Source organism: Gopherus flavomarginatus, chromosome 3, assembly GCF_025201925.1.
Source record: "Gopherus flavomarginatus isolate rGopFla2 chromosome 3, rGopFla2.mat.asm, whole genome shotgun sequence".
Taxonomy (NCBI): Eukaryota; Metazoa; Chordata; order Testudines; family Testudinidae; genus Gopherus; species Gopherus flavomarginatus.
Genome location: NC_066619.1, coordinates 25,299,753 through 25,325,470, shown reverse-complemented (window position 1 = coordinate 25,325,470; position 25,718 = coordinate 25,299,753). Strand labels below are relative to the sequence as shown.

At 41.8% G+C, this 25,718-nt stretch overlaps 1 protein-coding gene across 5 annotated transcripts in view; it reads right to left on the bottom strand.

Annotated features, from left to right (window-relative positions):
- Window positions 1-25,435, bottom strand: part of RAI14 (retinoic acid induced 14) — a 148,622-nt gene extending 123,187 nt beyond the window's left edge. For 4 of the 5 annotated variants that reach the window (XM_050943773.1, XM_050943777.1, XM_050943776.1 and 1 more), the window contains exons 1-2: window positions 25,111-25,434; window positions 12,017-12,095 (exon numbers count right to left, since the gene is read on the bottom strand). In XM_050943773.1, coding sequence (XP_050799730.1) covers window positions 12,017-12,052 — 36 coding nt within the window. In that variant the 5' untranslated portion in view covers window positions 12,053-12,095; window positions 25,111-25,434. Of the gene's footprint in view, window positions 1-12,016; window positions 12,096-24,275; window positions 24,335-25,110 lie in introns of all 5 variants that reach the window. The other variant, XM_050943774.1, reaches the window with a different exon arrangement.
- Between the last annotated feature and the right edge of the window lie 283 nt (window positions 25,436-25,718).

Genomic DNA, 25,718 nt, shown 5'->3' with positions numbered 1-25,718 from the left:
TCTGTCACTCAGACAGACCTCACATTACCCAACAAATATGCCTTTTCAACCCTGAAGCCCTCTTGTCCCTTTGAAATAAAGGCAGTTATCCATTATGAAATCAACACAGCAAACTGTTCCGTCCTCCTCCCCTTCCCCCCACGGAAGCATTTAGATAGCTCTGGAGATATGAGGATGCTCTTAATAACAAAATGTGCCCTGAAATTAAGGTCTGAACATTCTACTCACCACTGATGAGCATAAAGTATTCCCTGGAGAGCTGGGCTGGGAAGGAGGGTACCTAAACCACCATTTTCTGAAGAGTTTATGCTCTTTAAAAGGGGTCTGAGCTATACAATGCAGAAGACATAGCTCAAGAGGTGCAGCTTGTAGGGAGCAGGTAGTAAAACACAGTTTTATGCCATCTCTGTGCCTCCTGAATTCTGGGCTCATCTGGGAGCTTGCTTGCCTCCCAGTCTAGAGTTACAGCAGCTCCTTGGGGATTAGGGCCTTTGATACTGAAATAAAATTAATACCTTATTAAATTGGTCAGAGCTCACATTTGAACCTTCTCTGCATGCAAAACAATGGACTTCAGCCTGCATTGTTCTCCCACTCCCTAGAGGAGGGGAACCCAAACATCTGATAAAATAAGCCACACTTTGTTCTGTAATCAACATCATAGAATCTATTCATAGGAATGCCTTTTGTTCTAAGTACAAACAAAACCTAATGCTCTCCAAAGTGTCTTTGCCAGTTCATGTTATTTCTCAGACTGTAGAAGTCACTTTCAAAATAAATCCATTCCTTTACTTCTGCTCTGACAACTTTGTGAGCTGAACAAAACCAAGTTTTTAAAAAACGTTACTGAATAAAAAAAAATGACTGGTGCTAAAAGGACGTTTCTATTTACAGAAATGACATAATGCATTACAGTAAAAACAGACAGCTAGTTTATTACTATAATTTTCAAAAACTTACTTAATGTGACATTTAATTCCTTTTAAGGACAACCAAATAAATTGGACATTTATTATAATTTTTTTTGCAATTTTTCCAAACTCATGTCTTTGAGCTTTGTTTTGATTTAAAATTAAGAAGAGACATGCTCAAAAATCATGTTTTTACATAAATTGGTAAGAAATTTTTGTTAAGGGCTTTTTTAACACTTTATTTAGCATGGGCTAAAAACAGACTGGCCAGTTTCACATCCTGCTTCTTTTGAATCCATCTATTTCTTCAAATTTTGTGCTGCTGCTCATAACAGAGAGATAAAGTGGGTATGGTCATATCTTTTAGTGGACCAACTTTTGCTGGTGAGAGAGAGAAGATTTCAAGCTTACACAGACCTGAAGAAGAGCTCTGCATAAACTCAAAAGCTTGTCTCTCTCACCAACACTAGTTTAAAAAAAAAAAAAAAGTTTTGAGTTTATGCAGAGCTCTTCTTCAGATCTGTGTAAGCCTGAAAGCTTCTCTCTGTCACCAACTGAAGTTGGTCCAATAAAAGATACGACCATACCCACTTTGCTGATAGATAGATAGATCGATCGATCTATCAGCCACCTTCTCTCTCTAATATCCTGGGACCAAAAGAGCTACAACAACACTGCCCATCATTGTAGCATTCATGCACTTTCCATGTAAAATAGACTGACAACAGCAGGGCCTCTTGAGGATTTTATGAAGTCTCTAGCTCTTCCCTTTTTCTGATGCATTAGAGCAATAACAATGTTTGGATTTCAATATAGTGGGGATGTGAGGGAAGATTTAATCAAAGACTAACTTTTCACCAAAGCTCTTTAATGAAAATATCTTTATGAATGCACACACCTCACCACTAGATAGGGGTCCTACCTACTTGACCATACCCCTTGAAGTTACACTACAATAGCCAAATCAAAGGTTTCAGCCCATTTACAGGGCCATAATCAAATTTTGGAACAGTATTTAACTGCATCAGCTGACTTGGGGCATGTCCACATGAGAAAAAAGCCCACAGTAGCTGTTGTGCACTAACTACTCCACACATATTCCTCATGTGGATGCTCTTACTAAACTAATGTGCACAGAGGCACTTTGGAAGTGTACTAAGCTAAGCACCTGGCTACACTTGCAAGTTACAGCACAATAAAGGAGCCCCGTGTGCACTAGCTCACTACCTGTCCACACTGGTAAGGCACGTAGAGTGCTCTGACTCCGCAGCTACAGCGCTGCTGGTACTCCGCCTCAACGAGAGGAATACCGTAGCCAAGGCACAGCAAACAACGCCCAGTGTGAACAAGGTGTTGTGTTACTGCGCTCTGATTGGCCTCCGGAAACGTCCCATAATCCCCTTAAGTCAAGTGGCCACTCTTTCATTGTTTTGAACTCCTGCAGAAATGCCCTTTCGAAGCTCCATTTCTGACAGCTGGCATGCAAGCCATTAGTGTGGAATACTGAGAGAGAGAGAGGCACGGGGAGGGGGAGGTCTGCTGCTGTCTGAACTTACAAGATAGAATGCTGACATGCTCTCAACCCCCCAAAACCCCACTCTCTCCCCCTCCACATACACACAACCCACTCCCTGTCACACTCCACCTCACCCCTCCCATTTGAAAAGCACATTGCAGTCACTTGCATGCTGAGATGCTCCCCATAATGCACCACTCCCAATACCGCTGCAAGTGCCACAAATGTGGCCACACCAGTGTGCCTGAAGCTGTCAGTGTGGACAGACTGCAGCACTTTCCCAACTGCGCTCTGTGAAGCCCGGTTTAACTCAAAGCACTCTACATCTGCAAGTGTAGCCCTGCCCGAAACCACCTGAGGGCACTCCAAGTGTGCAGTTGAGCAGTGCTTCTCAAGGCCAGTCCGCGGCTTGTTCAGGGAAAGTCCCTGGAGGTCCGGCTTTGAGAAGCACTGCAGTAGAGAGTGTCCACATGAGGAGTTAGTGCAGAGTAGTTTAAGTACATTAAATTCACACCATAGCTTAGTGCTTGTAACTCCCCCATGTACACAAGCCCTTGGTTATAGTCACACTTTAATATACTGATATTAGCCTGTTCAGTGCTACGTTTTATCCCTATTATAAATACAACCATATTACAACACAGCTATATTTCTCCACTTCTCCCCAACATGGTCATAAACTGCCAGTAGATCCCCAACTCTGATAGCATATCGAGGTCAAGCTGAAGTCTTGGATAGGAACAAAGCCAGAAATAATTTCTCCAGCCTACACTATAAATTGGAATCATGTCTTTGAGCACAATTATACAGTTACCCGTTTCCCCAACATGTTTGCATTTGTAGTGTAAGCCAGTTTCTACCCAGGGAGAACTTCCAATGGTCTTGGTTAAACTTCCATTAAAGTCAACACACTGTAAATATCTGTCCTTTTTAGAGCAAAAAGCAATTAAGATAAAGTTGTATGCAGCCTGTAAGGAAGCAAATAGCTCTCACATGATTCACCACTAAACTCCCCACCCAAAAACACTGAATTTTTTTCCTTTCAAAACTTAGGAAAGCCTGTCCTGTTCCTCTAAGAGCTTTCTATTTCCCAGACAGTCAAGGTAACATGGTTATCATTTTAAATACTGGTATGATTAAACATTACAGTGACATAATCATCTAACCTGCTCCCTCCCGCCAAGCAGAAAGCTACATGTTTGTGGAGTCTCCACTGGTGGCTCAATGGAACCTTACGCATAACTGAATGAGTATGCTCGTTTTAGAGGAAGCCTCAAAGGGCCACCATATTTTGAACATCCATCCACCCTGTGTTACCAGTCAGTGATGACACCAGATGACAGAAGCTGGCATGTGACAGCATCGATAGAAGAGAGAGAGTTCTACACCACAAACTGCAGGAACTTGGAAAACCTACTCACTTGCTTGCCCAGGGAGAGTATGAATTTTGCCAAGGAGAGTGAGCTGATTAAGGCCAGTGTGCTACACGCTCTTTCTATGGAAGGAGTGGGAAAGACAAGCAGTCTCTAAGCTGCTTTTCTTCTTTCAAGAGGGGAAGAAGCAGCAGGAGCCCCTCCTCTACTGTGCAAAAGAGTGGCACTTGGTTCTGCTTTTTTAAGAGGAGTAGAGAAGCTGGAGCCATTATCACTTTTCCTGGAAAAGAGCTGATGTGAAGCTGAAAGCATCCTGCATGACCCTGGGCCAAGTATTAGTTTAGTTGGTGGAGAGGGATCTCAGCATTAACTGGAGAACAGGGTTGAATGAACCCCAGAATCTGTTTATTAGGGAGCCAAAAGTGGGTGGGAGTGCTAAATTCACACTGTCCCATCTTAAATGTACTTAATTCAAAACATACCTGAAAGAAGTCAAGCTTTGGCACACATAAATCACAAACACAACTGGGGAGAATGGTCTATTCAGCATTGCTATTTCACTTTTTGCCATTACATATTTTTTTACAAACAGACAAAACACCCACAATTATCTTTAAAGAGACTGGAAATAGAACATGGAGTTGGTGATGTGAATTCTTTTCAAATTTTCAGTGTTCACTTTTAGGCTACTTATAACTTTAAACAGGGGGAAAAAACACTTTTAAATAGTGTTTAAAAGAAGTTTTTTTGTTTATTTAATTTGTTCCTATGCTCCCACAGATTAGCTCCCAGAGAACTGAGGGGACCTTTCAATCTAATGTGTTTATAAGGAGTCAATTCACAATAGGATCCAGAGCCCTCCAGCAATATTCTATACCAAAGAAATGTTGAACATGAGCCTATTCTTAATAACCCACTCAAGTAAAAAAGTGAGTTCTAATTAAAAACTCAACATCTTAATAGTATAATAGCCGCTATTCTAAAATTGGAAAGTTTTATATTATTGTAAACTACAACACAACATACCAAGCAGTCTCATGCTTTTTAAACCTTCAATACAATGACTCAATATGCTTCAGAATAGAAAGCAGACTCTTTTTAAAATAAGAATAGCAAGTCTCCGCTCCCCCTATTTTGTAACACAAGGAATTGGCACTTCCAAAAACACCAGGAGCTGATGACTGGCACTGGGAAATCCAAGCATTTCTCGGCCATGTTTCTGACAACAGTTCCTTTTTACGTTGAACTACAAGTCCATTTGCAATTTTTTTTTAAAGCTACTTTAATAATTTTAATTACAAAATGTACAGAGAGCAGGAAACGAAAGGGTGAATCATAACTTTACTCCCATTCAATAAGATATCCAACTGAAAATTGTTATCTGAAGTATAATCATCATAGAGAATTCTCTAGTACTGCCAGAAATAGTCCTCAGAACTCGCAATTAATGCCTATTCTCCATTTCAAACCCAATTTTTATTTATGGAGGAAGGGCAAGAACAGCCTCTGTTGTCAAGACGTTCATGCAACAAGAGATGTAACACACATTTAATTCCAAATACATACCTAGGTTTTTAGATCATTTATCACCTTGGTATCAAGGGGCCAGATTTTCAAAGGTGTTTAGGTGCTTAAAAATGCAGACAGGTGCCTCGTAGGATTTTCAAAAGTTCCTATCCAGATCTTCAGGTGCCTAAATACCTTTGAAAATCTGGTGCTTACCAGCTACAGCAAACATGTAGGATATGTGTATTCCCAGTTACAAAAAGAGTTCAGATATCACCGATTTCATGTTTTAGCTAAATTACTACTCAACAGAACTTATTCTCAAGCAGAGCCATTGCTAAGAATTCAAACTATATTGTCAACAGTCTACAAGAAAACAGAGCTTGAAGCTTTCAAGTGGATAGTTGTTCTCCAGACAGAGGTACTTCATATACTGCAGATTTTCAGAAGTGTTGGGTTGCTGGGTTTTGTTTGGTTGTTTTTTATGGGGGAGTGGGGGTGTAAAAGACTCTGGTAGACCAAGATTTGCTACACTACTTCACGTGACATTACCTAGTAACAGTTAAGATTGTAATCCTTTCAGGTCACCAGCTCCTGAGTACCCGTTGCCAGCAGTGGATTTCGTACAGGGCAGGGGTTGGAGAGGCGCAGATACAGCCCCTGGCACTAAGTTGAGTGTTTTATTCAGTAAGAAAATGTGATTTTTATGGTTTTGTCCACAGATCCCCAGCATGCTTACCCACTACTTGATTTCCAAATAGATCACTCTCCCCCACCCATCCATCTCCCACAAAACATATCCTCATGTAACTAACCTCTGTGCTTTGACAACACCCATTCATGGTGGAATAGGAAGTCTCATTCCTCCACTCCAGTTACACATGTCCATCAGGTAATAGTTGCCCCCAAGAAGAATTTTTGAATGACCAAGCTAAGAATGCCAAGAGGGAGAGATGTGCATGCACAAAGCCCAAGTAAGAGGGATATATGCAGGTGAAGCACAGAGGAGTTGGGTAGTGGAATCCCAGTTCAGGGTCAGGAGGAGAGGCAGCAGCACAACTCTCCTCATTACCCCAGCCTATAGGTAGGCATGACAGCTGTAAACTCTCCATGACACTGATGTGAAGCATAACTATTGGATTCATTAAATTATGTATCCTGCAGCGACTTCTTAATTCTGTGCACTCAGAACCAGCTGAAGCAAAATCAGAGATCCCTGCTGTAGAGCATATAGTGTATGCACACTGGTTCCTTTCCATGCACACGCCACTGGTGAACCACCACTCAACACACCAGCCGCACCATAATGGTGCACAGATTTATTCTGGCCTTCTGCACAGGCTGAAGTTACCAGAGTCCTTTGTTATACTTAGTCTACTCACACTCTTAACAAGGCTTACAGGCTTTGTTTCTTGATGCTGGCCCTTCCTGCCTCCTTTCACCCTAGCCTGTGGCTAGTCTATTTATTTTGATTTATCCAAGAAGATACAAAGAATACCATATCAGATTGTGAGTAGAAGAGGGGACCAAACTATGGCTAAGGACAGCCCATTTTGTTTATCCTTACCCAGCAAAAGAAAAAAAAAAAAAAAAGGAATTCTTCTCCTTTATCTCACATGAAAGTACAGTATTCAGCAACTCCCGTTGGCCCTGTGAAATTACGTTCTTAAACTAGTTCTCTCACTGTTCAGGGAAGAGTACACTTTTTGTCTTGATCTTAGATTAGGGGCTTTTGGGATCTACATTCTGATACTCTTAACAGCCTTCATGGGACTCTGTGGCAACAGCTGCTATACAGCACAGCTTGATAACAGTCAGAAGTGCTAAGGAATCCAGCATCTTATACTTTCTTCCTCTGCTCAGTTGTGCTGAGAGGTGAGAGAGGGTTGCCAAGAGAGGTAGAAAGGGATACTCTGTGTAAACTGCTGTGCACCGACGATGGACTGCCTACACTGGTATCTAGTAACATTATGCATGCCACACATGCAGACCTTTGCTCTTGGATGGCAAATCCAGCCAACTACCTAAGAGTGAGAACAAACAGGTTTGTGTGTGTAAGTTACTATGGGTATTCATACATTTAAGGGCATCATTCCCAGTCTTAGTATCCAAACAGATGTCTACCCAAAACTCCAGTTCACTTAGCATGTTGCCTATCTTAGCTTTACTACTCTATGATCAGTAACCAAGTTCTAACAGAGATTTCAAAAAGAATAAAAATTTCCTTGGCTATGAAACAAGTGGTTTGGGCTTTGTGGCATGACATGCTTACTTAGAAGGTATTCTGCTAATCAAAAGCCTTTGAAGAGGACTGGTAAATCAGGCCACTTCGTTCACTCTTCATAATTAAGCCACCACCAGAATTAAATACAATTTCCTACATACCTAGGCCAGGTTTATTTTTAATTTGTGTCCTTTCCACCTAAATCTGGAATTTCTGATCCAATTATAGGCCTGTAAAACTTGAGATTTTTGGCAGCTTGATAAAGTTATAAACATTTTTACATTAGAAGACACTTAAAGTTTTGAATACGAAGAGTGGACCTTCTGGACAAGTGATTTTTTCTTGGAATACCAGTACAATGACTGTCCCATCTCAGTCTCAGATTAACAAAACCATATCATCACCACAAAAATCTCTATATACATTTATATTATTCAGTCTATTCCAAAAGCTCAAAATAAGCATAGCAACCAAACAGGCCTTTTTAGAAAGATCTTTCCTTTCCTCTCCTCTCATCTTAGTATGGTCACCAGCAATGCTCACACAAAAAGTCAGCACAGCAGTTGCCTGCAATGAATACTACCTTTAGCTCAGACCTTCCCAAGCTGTGGTCCGCAGAGAACTTGGCTGGTCACATCACACTGACTTTTCCGCCTTATTCACAGCTACAGTACAACCTCAGGGTACGTCTACACTACAGAATAAATTCGAATTAGCTTAAACCGATTTTATAAAATATACTATAAAGTCGATTGTGCGCATCCACACTAGGCACATTAATTCGGTGGTGTGCGTCTGTGGTTCGAGGCTAGCGTCAATTTCTGGAGCGGTGCACTGTGGGTAGCTACTGTAAAATAATGAGGCCAATAACGTCGATTTGCGTCCACACTAACCTAAATCGATATAGTAATATCGATTTTAGCGTTATTCCTCTCGTTTTGTAGAAGTACAGAAATCAATTTAAAGAGCCCTTTAAATCGATATAAAGAGCAGTGTAGTGTGGACGGGTGCAGCGTTAAATTGATTTAATGCTGTTAAAATCGGTTTAACAGCGTAGTGTGGACCAGGCCTCAGTGTTATGAACACCTTGGGAATGGAGGTTGTTCATAACTCTGAAATGTTCTTAATTCGGAACAAAACATTACTGTTCTTTCAGAAGTTTACAACTGAACATTGACTCAATACAGCTTTGAAACTTTACTCTGCAGAAGAAAAATGCTGCTTTCCCTTCATTTTTTTTTTTTTTTTAGTAGTGCATGTTTAACACAGTACTGTATAGTATTTGCCTTTTTCCATTTTTATCTCTGCTGCTGCCTGATAGTCTACTTCCAGTTCCAAATGCAGTGTATGGTTGACTGGTCAGTTTGTAACACGTGTTCGTAACTCTGAGGTTCTACTGTATTAAACTGCATTAAAAGCCAGCTAATATACACCCCTACTGCAACGTGTCAGAGTATGGGGGAGAAGCAGCCCATGAGACAATCTCTATATTAAAATATTGCACATGCAATGGAACCCCCTCTCCTTATATAGTTAATGGATTTATGAGGACTCCAGTGCATAAAAGCAAAACTGTTAATTTAAAATCTAGGCTGTCTACGCTGAGGATCTGCCCTGATTATAGCCACTAGGGCAGCTAAGTGCACACCCTGGAGTAGCCAGGCAAAGTTGCTGTTATGACACTATTTGCTCCAAACCATTTTACCTTTGTTTCAAGCAAGCTGCACTGATGCCATAGCTTGTTCACAAAACTCCAAGTTAACTGCTGTATGAACAGACTGTTTAGAGAACTAGCTATGGTAAAGGACCACTGTATGCCATTTATTTCAAAGCAGCATGTTATTTTCAAAAGAAAAAAAACTAAGCATAAATACACTGAAATCACAGATTATGTAATGTTGGAATATGAAAGATTTCATATTTCTGATACGGACTCAGAGTCTTTCAGATCAGAAAGGACCACCATAATCATCTAGTCTGACCTCCTGCACTTTGCAGGCCACAGAATCTCGCCCACCCACTCTTGCAAATAGACCCCTAACCTCTGGCTGAGTAACTGAAGTCCTCAAATCATGATTTAAGGACTTCAAGTTACAGAGAATTCACCATTTACACTAGTTTAAACCTGCAAGTGACCCTGCCCCATACTGCAGAGGAAGGCAAAAAAAAAAAAAAAAACCCTAGGGTCTCTTGCAATCTGACCTTGGGGAAAAAATTCCTTCCCATCTCCAAATACGGTGATCAGTTAGACCCTGAACATGTGGGCAAGACCCACCAGCCAGACACCTGGAAAATAATTTTCTGTAGTAACTCAGAGCCCTCCCCATCTAATGTCCCACCACCAGTCATTGGAGATATTTGCTGCTAGAAGTCACAGATCACCTGCATGCCATTGTGGGCAGTCTCATCATATCATCCTCTTCATAAACTTAGCAAGGTCAGTCTTGAAGCCAGTTTTTTGCCCACACTGTTCCCCTTGGAAGGTTGTTCAGAACTCCACTCCTCTGATGGTTAGAAACGCATCTAATATCAAGCCTAAACTTGTTGATGGCCAGTTTATATCCATTTGTTCTTGTACCCACACTGGCACTTAACTAACTCCTCTGTTTCCCTAGTATTTATCCCTTTGCTGTATTTAGAGAGAGTAAGCCTATCTCCCCTTCTTTGGTTAGGCTAAATAAGCCAAACTCTTTCAGTCTCCTCTCATAAAGGTAGGTTTTCCATGCCTCGGATCATCCCAGGAGCCCTTCTATGCAAATGTTCCAGTTTGAATTCATCTTTCTTAAACATGGGAGGCCAGAATTGTTCACAGTATTCCAGATGAGGTCTCACCAGTGCCTTGTATAATAGTACTAACACTTCCCTATCACTACTGTAAATACCTCACCTGATGTATTCGAGGACTGCATCAGCCTTTTTCCACAGCTGCATTATACTGGTGGCTGGCTCATAGTTATCCTGTGATCAACCAATACACCCAGCTCTTTCTCCTCCTCTGCCACTTCCAATTGATATGCACCCCCCAGCTCATAGCAAAACTTCTTGTGGTTAGTCCCCAAATGCATGACCTTGCACTGTGTGCTATTCAATTTCATCTCATTTCTATTACTCCAGTTTACAAGGTTGTCCAAATTGTCTTGTATGCTATTCCAGTCCTCCTCCTCATTGGTATGATCAGTGTTGCTACGTGTTCCACTCAAAAGATGACAGAGTCCAACATATGGCATACATGTCAAGAGTCATCTGTGTCACTTTCATTTTATCTGTAAGACAATTCAGTGCTGCCATGCCAGAGTGTGTGCCACAACACAACTAACAGGACTTCCTACAAGCAAACACATGACATAGCTTCATGGACACACATTCCACACGCCACAAAAACTTATTGCATCAGAACACAGTGAATAGAAGCCAGACATACTGAGTGACTGTGTACACAGGTGGCATTCCCACTGCTTCAGAAGAAATCCACACATCGTATGAGGTCAAATTAACCCCTTTCTTGGTAATCTTACTGGTAACTCAAACAGAATATGGAACTCAGCCTAAGGTTTCTCTCCAATTGCAGCTCTTTCTGGGGTTTGACAAACCCTGGAGGACTTCCCCGTCCATGCCCCTAGTTCCCTGTATGAGAGGCAAGTGCAAGCATCTACTCTGACTGGTGGAATTAACTAGCCACATCTGCTTTATCAGCTCTATGCAAGGCTCCAGAACCCCTGCTAACAGGGTAGCCAACAGGACAGCCGCTTATCCCTATATGGGGTTAAAGACCTTGCCACTCTGTTACAGTCTGGATACAGTTTTCTGTGTTAAGTGTTCAGATTCCACAGTGATAGTAATGGTACAAATGCCTAAATAGAAACAGCAGCAAAGAATCCTGTGGCACCTTATAGACTAACAGACGTTTTGAAGCATGAGCTTTCGTGGGTGAATACCTACTTCATCGGATGCATGTCACTACATGCATGCCACTACCTGCATCCGACAAAGTGGGTATTCAGCCACGAAAGCTCATGCTCCAAAACATCTGTTAATCTATAAGGTGCCACAGGACTCTTTGCTGCTTTTACAGATCCAGACTAACACGGCTACCCCTCTGATACTAAATAAAAACATTATTTGATATTAAAACTATTAATAGGATAAACTAAGCTCCAGGTACAGGATCAAGATTTGTGAAAGGGCCTTATCTGGCAGAAGACTGGTGGACCTCACACGCATGCAGATTTTCACATAAGCCAGTTAATGTCCTAAGAGAGGCATGTGGCCAATTCTGATTAGCCTGTGTGACTGAGAATAACACTCCAAAACAGAAACAAACAGTTTAGAGACCTACTGTACTCTCCTGTTACATTAGTGTTTGGAAAATGCTTCTGTTCTCTGTAGTTAATTAACCTACAGCCTTATCTAGTTGGGAGTGGGGGATTGTTTCCACAATACAAACTAACAAATATTAGTCAGCAAGAGCAAGCCCTGGAGTACTTACATCACTCTTTCTGAACTTTGCTTTCAAGCTCTTCATCTTTATCCCATTCAGCTTTCCAAATCTGAGTTTTTTTCAACACCTAGGCAAAACAGAAAGGAAAATAAGTTTCTAACTAGATACCACATAGGTTCACTAGGATCTGTATTATATTTTTAAAAATAGATCTTTGACTTAAAAACAAATCAAGAAGTATGTAAAGAATGTTCCAACATTCTTTAAAATTAACAGCATTTCAGAGTTTCCTGAAGTTTAAGTGGCACAAGCCCAACACTGACTGAATTCCAGCTGAGCAATAGCATGAAACAATCTTTACTTGTTATTCATAAGTTTGTATTTTATAATACTAGTAATATCTTGCCTAAAGAGGACCACTGACATGCTCACAACAGGTAACATTTGTACCAGCTTCCCGGCTTATTTCAGTGTTATTGTCAAAGCAACCACTTGTAAGGTGGGTAGTGGGAAAGAAACTGGAGGGAAACATGCAAAGTCATTGAATTAAGGTTCTCGCACCCAACCCTGGCACACATTGTGGGATAACGTCAGAAACTTCCTCTATCACTCAAATATATGGAGAAGTTCTGTACAAATATCTCCACTAATAGTTTGTGTACACATATGAAAACAAACGTAATGGGAAGAGAATAGCTATTGGGAGAAAGATTAACAGACTTCTGGAATGAACAAAGTCATCTAAGTAACAAAATTCCAACATTTCAACATCTGTTGACAACTTACAAAATATGTTTGTGTTATGTTTACAGAAATAGTCTGTCCACATTTTTTGGAGTTTTAGCTGCCATGCAAGCTCCTACTGAAGGAACAATTTAACAGCAAAGAATATTCATATGCACAAAGTTCTGTTTCTTTCTAGTAACTTCCCCCTCCAAATTAGAATAAAGAAAAAACATTCCCTATTGAAGTTCAGAGTCGAGTCAAATAAATGAATAGCTATGAATATACTTCCCTCCCCTAATTTCTATAGGTCACTTATGTTCACTGTATGAAGTTTCATGTCATTTTCACAGACTCTAGACTCCAGTTTGATAAAGAAAGAAAAACCAACATCAACATTCTTTCATCACATCGGTTAAGTTCAAGTGCCAATTTACTTTTTGGAAGGAAGCACAAATTAAGATTTAATACACACGCGCATGTAGTCTTTCAAAATGGTATCATACAGTTTTATCAACAGTTACGTTGCAAGAAAGCGGTAAATTTGTAGAAAGTCAGGAAAAAAACCCAATACCACACACATCATACTACAAACCATCCTTTTGAACTAAGCACAGCTACTGGAAGCTTTTAAATCACCAGAGCTCTCATGAAGATATTTAAACAAACAAACAAACAAACAAACAAACAACAAAACCACATGAATAAGCTTCCCAAAACATCTCACAAACATGCAAAGTAGGTCTGTAGGAGGGCCAATTCCACTCCTTCCCCCAAAACAAATACCTTTCTGTAGAACGTTAAAGTAACATCAAATCTAATTAAAGGACTCAGGCATGATTAGGTAGTTCTGCAGGCAGAACATTGACTCACTTGTAATACAAGAACAAGGGGACAGTCAATGAAACACAAAAAGCAACAAGTGTAAAGAGTGACCTCTGCAGAGGTGGAAAAACAATGGACTTGAGCTCCACCTCCGTTTGGGGGGGGGAGAAGGGCCGGGGGGGCAGCAGGCACTTCTTTATGACAGACAGAAGTCCTGAAAGTTTTCTGGGGAAAAAAAAAAAAACAAACAAAAACAAAACAAAAAAACCCACACACCACGAAACTCATTTTACTTTGCAGGTGCTGTCCAGGCAGGAGGATGCTAAAATGATGGAGAATTAATGAGAGGGTGACATGTCATGAGCCAACCCAGAGAGTCGAAGTCAAGCAATTTTATGGGGAAGGGGGTTTGTACTGTAATGTTTTAGAACAACAAATTTTATTTTTGTCAAATCCATTTAACTTGATTGACTCTGGCGAAAGGCAGCCTCTGTCAAGATCAAGAAATCCCCCCTCTCCAATGAAGGAGTCAGAGCTCACATCGAACATCTGAGACTTCCTAAAGGTCCTCCAGCCAAACCAAGGAAGAGTAACCGTGACTTTCCTGGTATTTCCCCGGTAATAAACCCAAGACTTTCATATGTCAGGCCTTCTTTATACATCAAAGCAGAAAAAAAGGGGTAGGGGAGGAGGAGGTGGCAGAAGCCCAATGTTTTACAAGTCCTTTGCAGATGATCACTTTTAAAACTGATATAAAAAGGTGTTCTTTTATTTCAAAGCCTCTGGAACATACCACCACAAGATATCACTGAAGCCAATAGTTTAGCAGGATTTAAGACAGATTAAACACTTACATAATAACCGAACTGTTCAATTATTCCTTTAAAATAATTTAAAAAGGACTAAAAACAAATGTTCATGCATCAGGGCAAAGAAATCACCAAGCAAGGATTTAAACACACACCACGGCCACCCAGAAACAAAACCTTCCCTTATAGGCAGGCTACTAAACAATTGTCTGCTACCGGTTTGTTCGGGGTTTTTTGCAGTTTATCTGAAGCAACTGAAGACAGGATGTTATGGAAGACAGAATACCCGACTAGATGGACTAGTGGTAAGATCCTCTATGGGAATTCCTGAATATGCAGCCACTTTGTCTGCAGAACTGGGCCTTATGTAGGACTTATTACACATTCCAATCAGGGCAGGTTCCAGGCACCAACTAAAGAAGCAGGTGCCTGGGGAGGCCAATACCAAGGGGTGGCACGTCTGGGTCTTCAGTGGTGGATCCCTCAGCCTCTCTTGGAGAAGGACCTGCCGCCGAATTGCTGTCGAAGAGTGGAGCGGCACAATCGCGCTGCCGTGGCTTTTTTTTTTTTTGCCGCTTGGGGCAGCTGAAAACCTGGAGCCGGCCCTGATTCCAATTAGCAGCTGTTTTGATGGTTTGTTGTTGATTTTTTTTTTTTTGGGGGGGGGGGGGGGGGAAGGGGTGAAGCTTCCTGTTGGAGGCCAACATTACAACTAATTTTTTTCCACAAGATTCATCAAGGTCACGTTGCCTACAGTATGTACATTTTATATATTATGGCATTATCTAAATCCACAGCAGAATAAAATTTTAGGTAGGATGCCAAAAAAAGGGGAGGGGGGAGGGCGGGGGGAGAGAAATCAACCACTCCACAGATTCCCAGGTTTAGTATTTTTCATGACCTACATACTCTAATCTTTTCATCAGAGACAACTAAAAACAAACATTAAGATTAGAATTTGTGCATCATAATGCTCACGATCCCTCAACAATAGAGGCACAAGAACTTGCAAAACAACAACTGGCTTTTGTTTCCTCTTACTAAGGTCTACATTCTCAAAAGGGAGTAACTACTGGAATTAGCACAGAAGAGGTCAGTATCCCAATTCAGCACACCTTTACGACAAGTGTTCCTCTCCTACAAATAAAAGGTAGTAACATACTGTATTACTGTTGTACAAGAGACAGGCACATCCACTGAAATTCACAAATGAGCACTGCTCCAGGACCTTTCAAAACAGTATTTCACAGGTGATACAGAGGTACTAACAAAGATCATCTTTCCAATCCATTTATCAAATAGAGTGCACCAATAGTTCCCATTTTAGAGCAGATGCAATAATAAATACTGAGCACTGTCAATTTGTATCCACAGCATCTTACTAAAGTCAGAGTGTGTAAATCCACAAGTTCTGCAGGTTAATTCTGGTTAAAAGCATTCGACTGCAAGTTCAATTAAATACACAATACTTGTTCTGTAGTCCCTTTAGTATATAATTAAAAAAATATTAACTTTTAGCAGTCCATACTAAAACCCCAGCAAGGTTCACTGTCAACGTAGAAATGCCACAATTTTACAATAAGGTGCAGTAGGACAGTGGTAATCTGAGGCCCCCATATTTCTATATGTATGGTGTCTGAACCTAAAAGTCATACAATTAAGTATTAAGGCTTAAAAAGTTACTAGGGCAAGCACTCCCATTGATTTACATTAGGGCAAATCAAAGTAAATAGCAACCCTAGGCTTATATTTTCTCCTCATTAAAATTATATTAGAATCAGAGCCAGGTCTTTCAAACAACATTGTAATTAACTCCTTGAATGCCCCTTGAATTCAGTGAAGCAACATAAAATGGTCGTAGGGCATTCTATATGCTCTAATTTTGTGACACTGAAAATGACTCTCTGCTGCTAAGGCTCATTGCCCTGAATGTCTAACACCAGAAGGGTTAAATATTGGAGAGAAATATCAGTGTATTTCTGTAAAGTAGAAGATGCAAGTTCTACTGTCTCATTCAGTTTTTCTACCAAGTGATAGCCCTCTCTCTTTCTGACCACATTTGTATCCAATTTATGACATTCCTATACTCACAGCACAATACTAATCTCAGAATTAATTCTCAATTGAGGACATGGAGATTAGATGAATGCAAAGTCGGCTCATCCATTAGGAAAGGCTACAAAACCTTCATATCTGATAAAACTTTTCCAACATAACCAAAATGACGTTCACAACTTCAACCAGTCCTCTCTTTCCAACCTCACTCTCCCCCTACCTCAAGTAGAGCTTTCTATCAGCCAATAAAGGAGAAGAGCCAGAAACTCCATGAAGTAAGAATCTGCATACTGAACACCTAGCAGAGATTCTCCTTTCCCCAATAACACTTCAGATGATAATTTTCCTCCTAGGCCATGAACTCAGCTCTCATTCTAAAAAAAAAAAAAAATTGGAGATATATTAATCTCCTAGAACTGGAAAGGATCTTGAAAGGTCATTGAGTCCAGCCCCCTGCCTTCACTAGCAGGACCTAGTACTGATTTTTGCCCCAGATCCCTACGTGGCCCCCTCAAGGACTGAACTCACAACCCTGGGTTTAGCAGGCCAATGCTCAAACCAGAGCTATCCCTCCCCCCGCTCTCAAGAACAAACTCTGCTGGCAGTTAGTGTTGCTCTGTTAATTAGCCACAGGCACTGGCACAGCTAGTGACTATTCTACTGTCCACCTCAATACCTGTGCTTGTCACATCCTTCACATGGTCAGGCTCTGCTGACCCAGTTAACAAGAACACTAATGCCACTCACAAATCTGGGTTTCTTCCATTGCCAGAGCCACTGGGCCAATGGGAGGGCTTAGCTTTTGTCCATCCTCTTAGCGGCTTTAGATTACCATACCATACAAGCAGGCACCATACTGAAAGATACCTCCAGCACTTCCCATTCTATTAAATATCTTGTGATTTCCATCACATTCACATTTCCCTCCCCCTAGTCTATGGCAGAGAACCGTATGCCATTTGACAAATAACGGAAAGAGTTACTGTATCATGAGTGTATCAGCGTGGCTCAGTTTTTCCCATCTTAAGCAAGCCATCTTCCTGCTTACATCATATAAAAAGGCAACTGGAACAAAGTGATTTTAAACTTCATGTACCTAGAAAGACAATTCATGTCTTCGTTAATCTACTTTTACTGACTATGAAAACACATTGAGAAATTCACTGTGTGACTCAAGGGCTACTCAAGACAGGGAATGAATGATTTGTACACAGTTAATCCTACTTTAAACAGAGTCACAGATGTTAGACATATCAGAGACCTTTGGTGACCTAGTCCCACCCTGCCTGTTTAGGACAGTCTCCTGTGTCCTCCAGCTCTTTGTCATCTCTGCTTTTAGATGGGTTAAGCAATGTGCACTCAACTTCCCTTGGGAGATTTTTTCCACTCAAATACAGTACATCCCACTGTTGGAAAGCTTTTCCCCTTGATATCCTTCTAAAATTCTCCATTGTATCACATCCCAGCTGTAACCTTTGTGTTAATAAAAAAATTATCTTCCAACCTAGGTGCTTACAACCATCCAGCATTTTTTGTAACCATATTGCTGTAGTCACCTACCCACCAGTAAATGTCATTTCACCAAGCTTCTCATTTTCTCCCTAATGGGGTGCACAGAGAAGGGCTGTTTTCTCTCCCTTTACAGAAGAGGCTGAGGGTTGGCCCCCTACATCCACCAATCCCCTTTAATCCATAGCTACAACAGGGGATTCACCACAGACAAGGACCACCCACATGAAAATCTCTTGCCACCAAACTGCTAACTGCCATACAGCACCCAAGCCTCACCTTGACAACCACTGCCCCGGAACATCCCTCTGAGGGTGAAAAGAGGTTATGAGTGAACTCACATAGTTTACTGCCAACTCTTTGTAGACATTCATGTTGCTTTGCCCCATGGCTCTAGGGTCAGTGAGAGTCTGGCCAGAACAACAGCCACAGCCCCTCCCTTCTTACAGCTCAGATCTTCCCCAAGTCTCTACAGATGGGCATCTATAGGGTTGAGAGGAAGAAGCAAGCATACTGCAGTGCTGGTTCCTCTTTCTGCACTAAGATCCACAGATTCTGGTTCCTCTCTGCAGAGGCAAGGGGACCAGAGTTATTACATTTCACAGTTTGCACTGCTAAGAAATGCTTCTTACTTTTTGATCATTCAGATTCCTATGCTGACAAGCTGAGGTTAGGCATCTTATAAGTTCACCATAGATGTACGATTTTTGTTTCACAGTCAAATTACTGACTTGTTTATTTTAAATCTAGTCTATATTCAATGAATTTTAAGTACTCTCTGTGGAAGCCAGCACAGTAAATCAAACTAGTAAGACACTGACTCAAACATTATATTTTTTGCACACGTGTAGCTACAAGGATGTAGCTGTACAAGTGCAAACCCTCCGGCGGGAATGCACTGCAAAAAAGTGACTTGTGCACAGATGCAATTTAGCATTGTTTGAAACTATAGCTATAGCGGTACAGCCACACCAGCAGAAACAAACGAACAAAAAAAACCCACAAAACAAAAAACTGCACACTCACTGTAGGAAATAACTCAAGTGTTTCAACCCTCTACTCTTAGACTTTGTCTGTAACTTGTAACAGTTTAAAATCTGTTTTTAAGTTGATTCAGCTGATCCAGGTAAGCCACCCTTGTATGGATGCCTTAGAAGCCTAATGCTAACCAATTTAAGAGTGTTCACATAGGGTTTTGTGCCAAGTTAACTATATAAACTAAAATTGGTTTTTAAACCCACTAGTAGAAGTTGTGTGAACACACAAGGCCATAGTGCCACCCAGTTACTGTAACTGGAAAGAATTATACAAAAGAAGAAAACAAGACCCTTCTTCAGTTTATTTTGTCCACTAATAGCGCTCTAGGGGAAATCCTGGCTTCACTGAAGTTAATTGGAGTTTACTCATTTATTCATTAGACTCACATTTTGCCCTGTGTCTAGTCAGACTCCGCTGTCTGGGCAGGTCTTTCAATGCAGAATCAGCAAACTGAATTTTTTATTTTAAAAAAGCTAGAAAAATGTAAGACCACAGAAACGGGCAGGGGCAAGGGCAGGTGTAATGATTTAAGTTACTTTAATCTCAGCTATAGAAACCAAACAGATTTCAAGGTGCCAGTCTCTTTCAGTTGGGTATTGGGAGAACAATTATTTTGAGGAAGATGGAGTGGGGGGTGGTGGTGGTGAGAAAGACTGATCTACTGTACTCTTATCTCTAACCCAGTATACGCTGTCTATCAGAAGCGGACATTAGCTAGGCAACAATGCCAACAGCAGTCCAAAGCCTACTCCTGAGAAATGCTTCATGGTCAGGTGCCTCAGAAGGCCAAGTGTAGCATGGGAATTATGAAAAAAAAATCCTCTTAATAATGGAGAATGTTTAGTCAAAATGACAGAGGAAAGATGGTCTTGGTTTGAAACACTCTCTATGACTTAGGAAATATGGGGCCAATACACAAAGTCTATGGCATAGCTCGGTATGATCTCAGGCAAGTCATAATCTCTTTGTGCCTCAATTCCTCATCTCTAAAAAGGAGAACAAAAATACCCTCTTCTTCCCCCTTGTGTCTTCCTTCTCTACTTGGACTGCAAAGTCTTCAGGACACCAGCTGTTTCCAGCAATGTGTTTTTACAGCACTTTACACAGCAAGGCCTGGATTTGGATTGAGGCATCTAATTACAAATAATAAAAATAAAACGATTACATGAGCCACAGTTCCACTTGTTATCATATTAAAGATTTAAGAGTGATCAGACGAAGCAACAGTGCCCAATCAAGAGCAAGGGATGTAACCAGCAGAGATGTGCCGAACAACCTATTTGTTGAGATAGCAGCACAGAGAACTGCATCTCACAACAACTAGTACCTGCTACTTGTTCCTTTATGATACTTCACATCAGACAAGTAATTGCTCCTTAGAGGAGTAAGCAAGCATGAAGAAAGTATAAAGATTTAATCTTAAATCCAAGGCTGTACAATGTTGCTTTATGGATGAATGCTGTAAAGCAGCCCACGAAAAACAAACAGCGACATGGGAAGTGTTAAGAAGGGATGAACGGGTATCTTTATTTCGTGTGTGTAAGACACTTGTCAAACCTCACCCTCAAACCCTGTCCCAGCCACAAGATGATTCCCTGAAGGATTTTACCCCATTGAAGAAATATTCTGACTAAGAAAAGTTTTCAAATATTCTACTTTTAAAAAAGAGCTTGCTTATATAAATAAATATATATAAGCACGCTCTTTTTTTAAAGTGGTATATCTGAAAGTATGTAGTCTGCCCTGGAAGGCATCAACTGTATGAACTAGCACGATTACAGTCACACCAAGGAAGTAAAACCTGATTGAGAAGGGAAGTGATCTTTAAACTGAAATGGCTTTAGGAAGTCAAAATAATTTGTAGGTATGCCTTGCTCCATAGAACACTTAAGAGAAAAGCTCAGACTGCTAAGGAATCAACATCACTAACCCTACAATAAAGTACTGAGAGCACCGAGGGTGGAGTGAACCAAGGAGGCACCAATCAACCATAGCAGTACCCCCCACCCTGGCACCACAACCCTAATCCTAGCTGAATGAGGAGGGGAGACCCTGGGGAAGGGTCAGGCGGGGGTGGAATAGAGAGTGAGCCCATCCCACACTCACTGCACAGATGCAGTTCCTGTCCCACCAGGTGGGGCCTGGCTTCAAAGCATTCCAACCCCATGCATCAGGCTGCAACACCCAGAGTGGTGTGGGTGCAATTTAACCCATGAATCCATGTTAATACTGCCCCTCACGAGCACCCATTCATATCGGTATTATTGAAAACCCTTTCCTTAGGGACAGGATGCAATATCAATATATCAGACTGACTCCACTGTAAATACTGTATATACTAACACCAAGGAAGGATGGTATAATGCTTAAGGCACTACTCAGATAGATCTAGCTTTAATTCCCTACTCCAGTGGTCTCCAAAGTGGGGTGTGCAAGAGGATCCTTGGGGGTGCGCAGCAGGAGGAGAGCTTTTTTTTTTTTTTTTTTTTTTGCGCACGCTGTGTCAGTTCGGGCAGGAGTCCGAGCGGCCTTTTTATTTTTTAAATTTTTTTTGCTTTGGCAAAAATGGTAGAGCCGGTGCAGCAGGGGGTGCATGCTCAAAATTTTTTTACTAATGGGGTGCGCAATCAAAGTTTGGAGACCACTGCCCTACTCCACCACAGACTTCTGGTATGATCTTGGGCAAGTTAGTCTCTTCTGCAACAAGAAATGGAGGAGCTGGGACTGTAACGCTGCTGCCACCAGGTCTGTTTTAGTTTCCATCCCTGAAGCTCTCTCTAACCATTTATACCAGTTCCCAGCTGTAAGGGCCAAGGGCTAAATTCACCATTTCTCTTTCCTACCCCAAATCCAACTTTATTCCAAGCAGTTTGATGATAGTTTATTACTTAAGCTGCCATCGTTAAAAGTATTACTTCTGCAATCTCTAATATAGTCCCCCTCTTAAAAGAATTAAGCATCATGCACAGTAGAAAAGCTACTGCCAGAATAGCAGTAATTTCAATTCATATCTTCTGGTGAAGTCATAACCCACAGAAGCCAGCACAAACCTGCCTAGATAGTTGATATAAATCCCAAATGCGTTTTCTTTTGGTTATTTTAGTTTTTGCCTGAGAAGGCAAAGAACAAAACACTAAAGCTTTAGATTTATTAGTTTTATTTTTATACATTTTTGTGTATTGTTATTTCAGGTATCACCACCATGCAACAAGAACCAGAACATACTCAGCTACCAGAATGAATTGATCATAGTGGATTATTACTACAGCTGGTGCAAAAACTGTGCCATTAATCGTCACAAAAACCTAGAACTGCCCAGAAACTGAGCTTCCACTCCTTTTGGAACTGTTCTCCTTTTAAACACATATGCCCCACCAAACGGGGCTGTGGAAAGGTACCCAAGTGGGGCTATATCAAAACTGAACAGAGATGCGTTATTAAACCCTTTCATGAAAACTTTCAGCAGCAGCTCTGTTCACTCTGCTCTTACCCATTTTACATAATCAGTTGTTTTTGGGAAAGCTGGCTTCTTTGTTATATTGATAAGTGCATTCCTGGATTAGGGAACAGAATGGTACACACACATATCCCCAATATTTTGGAGTCTGAAGGATATATTCTTGCTGTGCAGGGTATACAGGTAAATATTGGCAAGGCATTTTGCTTCTCTATCAGACAGAATGTCAGGTTCTAAACAAGTCTTGTGTTGTTCCTCTCAAATGCTCTTTCACACCTCTGTTTATGTAGTTGTTGTACGACTCTTTCATTAGCAAATACAAAAAAGTTCACTTACCTCTCTTTATGAGTGTGTGCCGAAAGCTAAGCATGTCTAAAGACTTATAAATTCCACCTAATCAGTCTAGAGTGTCTGGTCTAGTAATATACATATATTTGGTGTTCTAAGCTTTTTAATGCTATTCTGAAACCAGCAGGGAGATGGTACTAAATAAGAGGCTTCAAAATGCACAACTGATGATTAGACAATAAATGTTTAAAATCTGTCAGTACAATGAATGTTTTGCATAATCATTAACCATATTTATATTCTATTACAGGTTCATGTTCTTAAACCGAGGAATATTTAAAAGTAGATTTTTCAGTGAGAAATTAAAATGATTTGACAAGTAACACAGTACAGCTAAAAAAAAGGAGAGGGGAAGGAAAATCCTCTTCACAGGTTTTTGGTAAGAATTAGAAATATGAACTCCACTGTGGATCTGACTGGGTTACTAATCCGGTCCGTTTTTAATTGTCACCTGTGGGAAATCCTGATCTGATAAGATTATTTCCAATAAACTGAAACCTTTTAGCCTCAGTATCCCCTTAAACTGCTACTTTTGCAGTTATGAACTAAATTTATCTTTAAAGTTCATAACAGTAAAAAAGAAAATTATACAGGAAGGACATCATCAGGTTTAAAAAAAACTAAAAAAGCAAGGTCCTTATGCTACTCAAAGTAACTTTGAACGTTAAGAATCTAGCTTACTTTGTATTATTTGCACTATCACTGTACTTTACTTTCTACATCTTTCAGAGCCTGAACAACAAAAACAGATAGATTAATGGATTTTACTCACAGATTAGAGCACAGGCAGAAGAATGCTCTACAATATTTGTTTTTCCAAGACTGCAGGGAAATTTGTCTTTCAAAAGAAAATTCCATTGGAAAGTAAAGGAAGAAATCATTCCTATTCTGGCCAAATTTAAAGAGACAGAGTCAAGGACAAGGTACCCATCTTAAACACTAAAAAACAAGAAAAGGAGAGGTACACACACACACGTCTGTTTTGATCACTTTTCTCAAAAGTTACTTTAAACTCAGTCCTCATAACTCCAGGGACTGTTTCTGGATTGAGAAAAATTTCACCAACGGAGATGCGAACACCAGAAGAGAGGTTTATACTTTTAATGCAAATGCTGACAATTTTAACTACAGCTTTGAATGAGATATTTTACAAGGGCATTAGTGAGGTATTTTATTATTTGCAATAAAGCTATGGCAGGTTCCAATCAAGAGAAGTAGAACCTCTTCTGTTAAGCAGTCCCAGCATCCTTTGCTACACAAATGGTAAAAAGGCCATATGGGGGGTTAAAAAAGGGAAAAAGATTAAGCATTATTTACAGAAACTTTGGGCATTGAGAGTAAGAGCTTCAGCAACATAACAAAAAAAGGTGATTTTATATATAGATATCCACACACATACCCCAAATTCCACTAGGAGATCTTTCCCCAAACCCTGCCTGTGAGACAGAGATACCTTGGCGGGGGAGGAGCTTCTTAGAGAGAGAAATCCATAGATGCTGACTGCTCCCCCTTAAAGTTTACTAAAGCTAGGCTATTATTACTCACATGAGCTGCAGCTGTCAACTCTCCAAAGCCCTGATGCGACCCACCACAGGAGAGAGACTAGAGTAAAAAAAAGTTGCAGTTGAGTCACTGGCTGCTGTGCACGGCCCTCTGGATCCTCTTCAAATCCAGACGCACGGCGGTGGGGGGGAGCCTAACTTTCTGCTAAAGGAAACGCACTATCAGCAGCTTCTGGTGGGAGGGGAGCAGAGAGAAATCTCCCCATGCTCCAGAGAGCAGAAAGCCCAACGCGGCGATCCACACCGCCTGCAAACTCTTCCCTCTCCTTAAGGAAACTTGTTCCTCCACCGCTCCGCAGAGAGGAGGCCTCCCACTCACTCAGCGGAGGCAGAGCCCGGAGCCCTGGAAATCACAGGCTGACTCACAATAAAGGAGAGCGGCTATAAAATCCTTGCCTGCTACCACTGCCTCCCTCCCGGTCTCTCCAAACTTCAGGGCTCCAGGAGCACGGGAGGAGAGACGGAAGCAACAAGGGTCCAGCCTGGAGAGCTCCCCTGCCTCCGTCTCGCCCATTCATTCCCTCCACCCCTCCTCCTTCCAGCGAGCGTGCATCTCTCCTCTCCACTGGCACCGCATTCCTACCCCACTTTTCCTAGAGACCCCAGGAGCAGGCAGCAGGCTCCCCACTTCGCCTCCTCCTTCCCCTGCCCGTTCTCTGTGGGCTGAGCCATGCATACAATGCCCCTATTCATAGCCTCCTCCCCAGCCGCTCTGCTCCTTGAATTCCCAATAACAAAAGGAAGGGGTGGGAACAGGACACAATAAAGAGAGAGAGCGCTGGATAAACAGATGCCAACTTCTGTGAGGACACTCACCCCATGGAGGCTCCTTGCCCTGCTACCGCCGGCGGCTCCGGAGCTGCACACGCTCGGCGCCCGACACGCTGACCGAGGAGAGGAAAGCGGAGCAGCAGCTGCTCTGGGGAAGTTTCCTGCTGGTGGTGGTCAGCGCGAGCCACACACACGCAGCGAGCGCCCAGCTCCCAACGTCCCGACGGCTCGGGGAGGGGCAGGAGGAGGAGGGAGGGGAATTACATCACTCTGAGCCCACGTGACCGCAGCGCTCCTGCCCCCGTTGAGGTGTGGGGTGGGGGGGGGACACAGCTCGGCGCCGTGCTGGGGCTTGATCCCGACATTCCGTGAATCACGTGGCAAGCGGGGATGCGACCCTCCGAGCCGCTGATGCGGCAGGTCGCTCCTCTGTAGCGCCCCCAGCGGTGGCTGCTGCTGCAGTTCCCGTCCCCGCCGCTCACTACCCTGGAGAAGCCTGGGCATGCGCACAGGGGTTTGGGGGGCAGAGGCGGGGGGTAGAAAGCGATGCGAAGGATGGGGGAAGAGGAAGGAGTGGGGAAACTGGGTAGGCAGGGGAGCTGGAACAATTTGTATGTGGGGCAGGGCTGCCCAGAGGATTCAGGGGGCCTGGG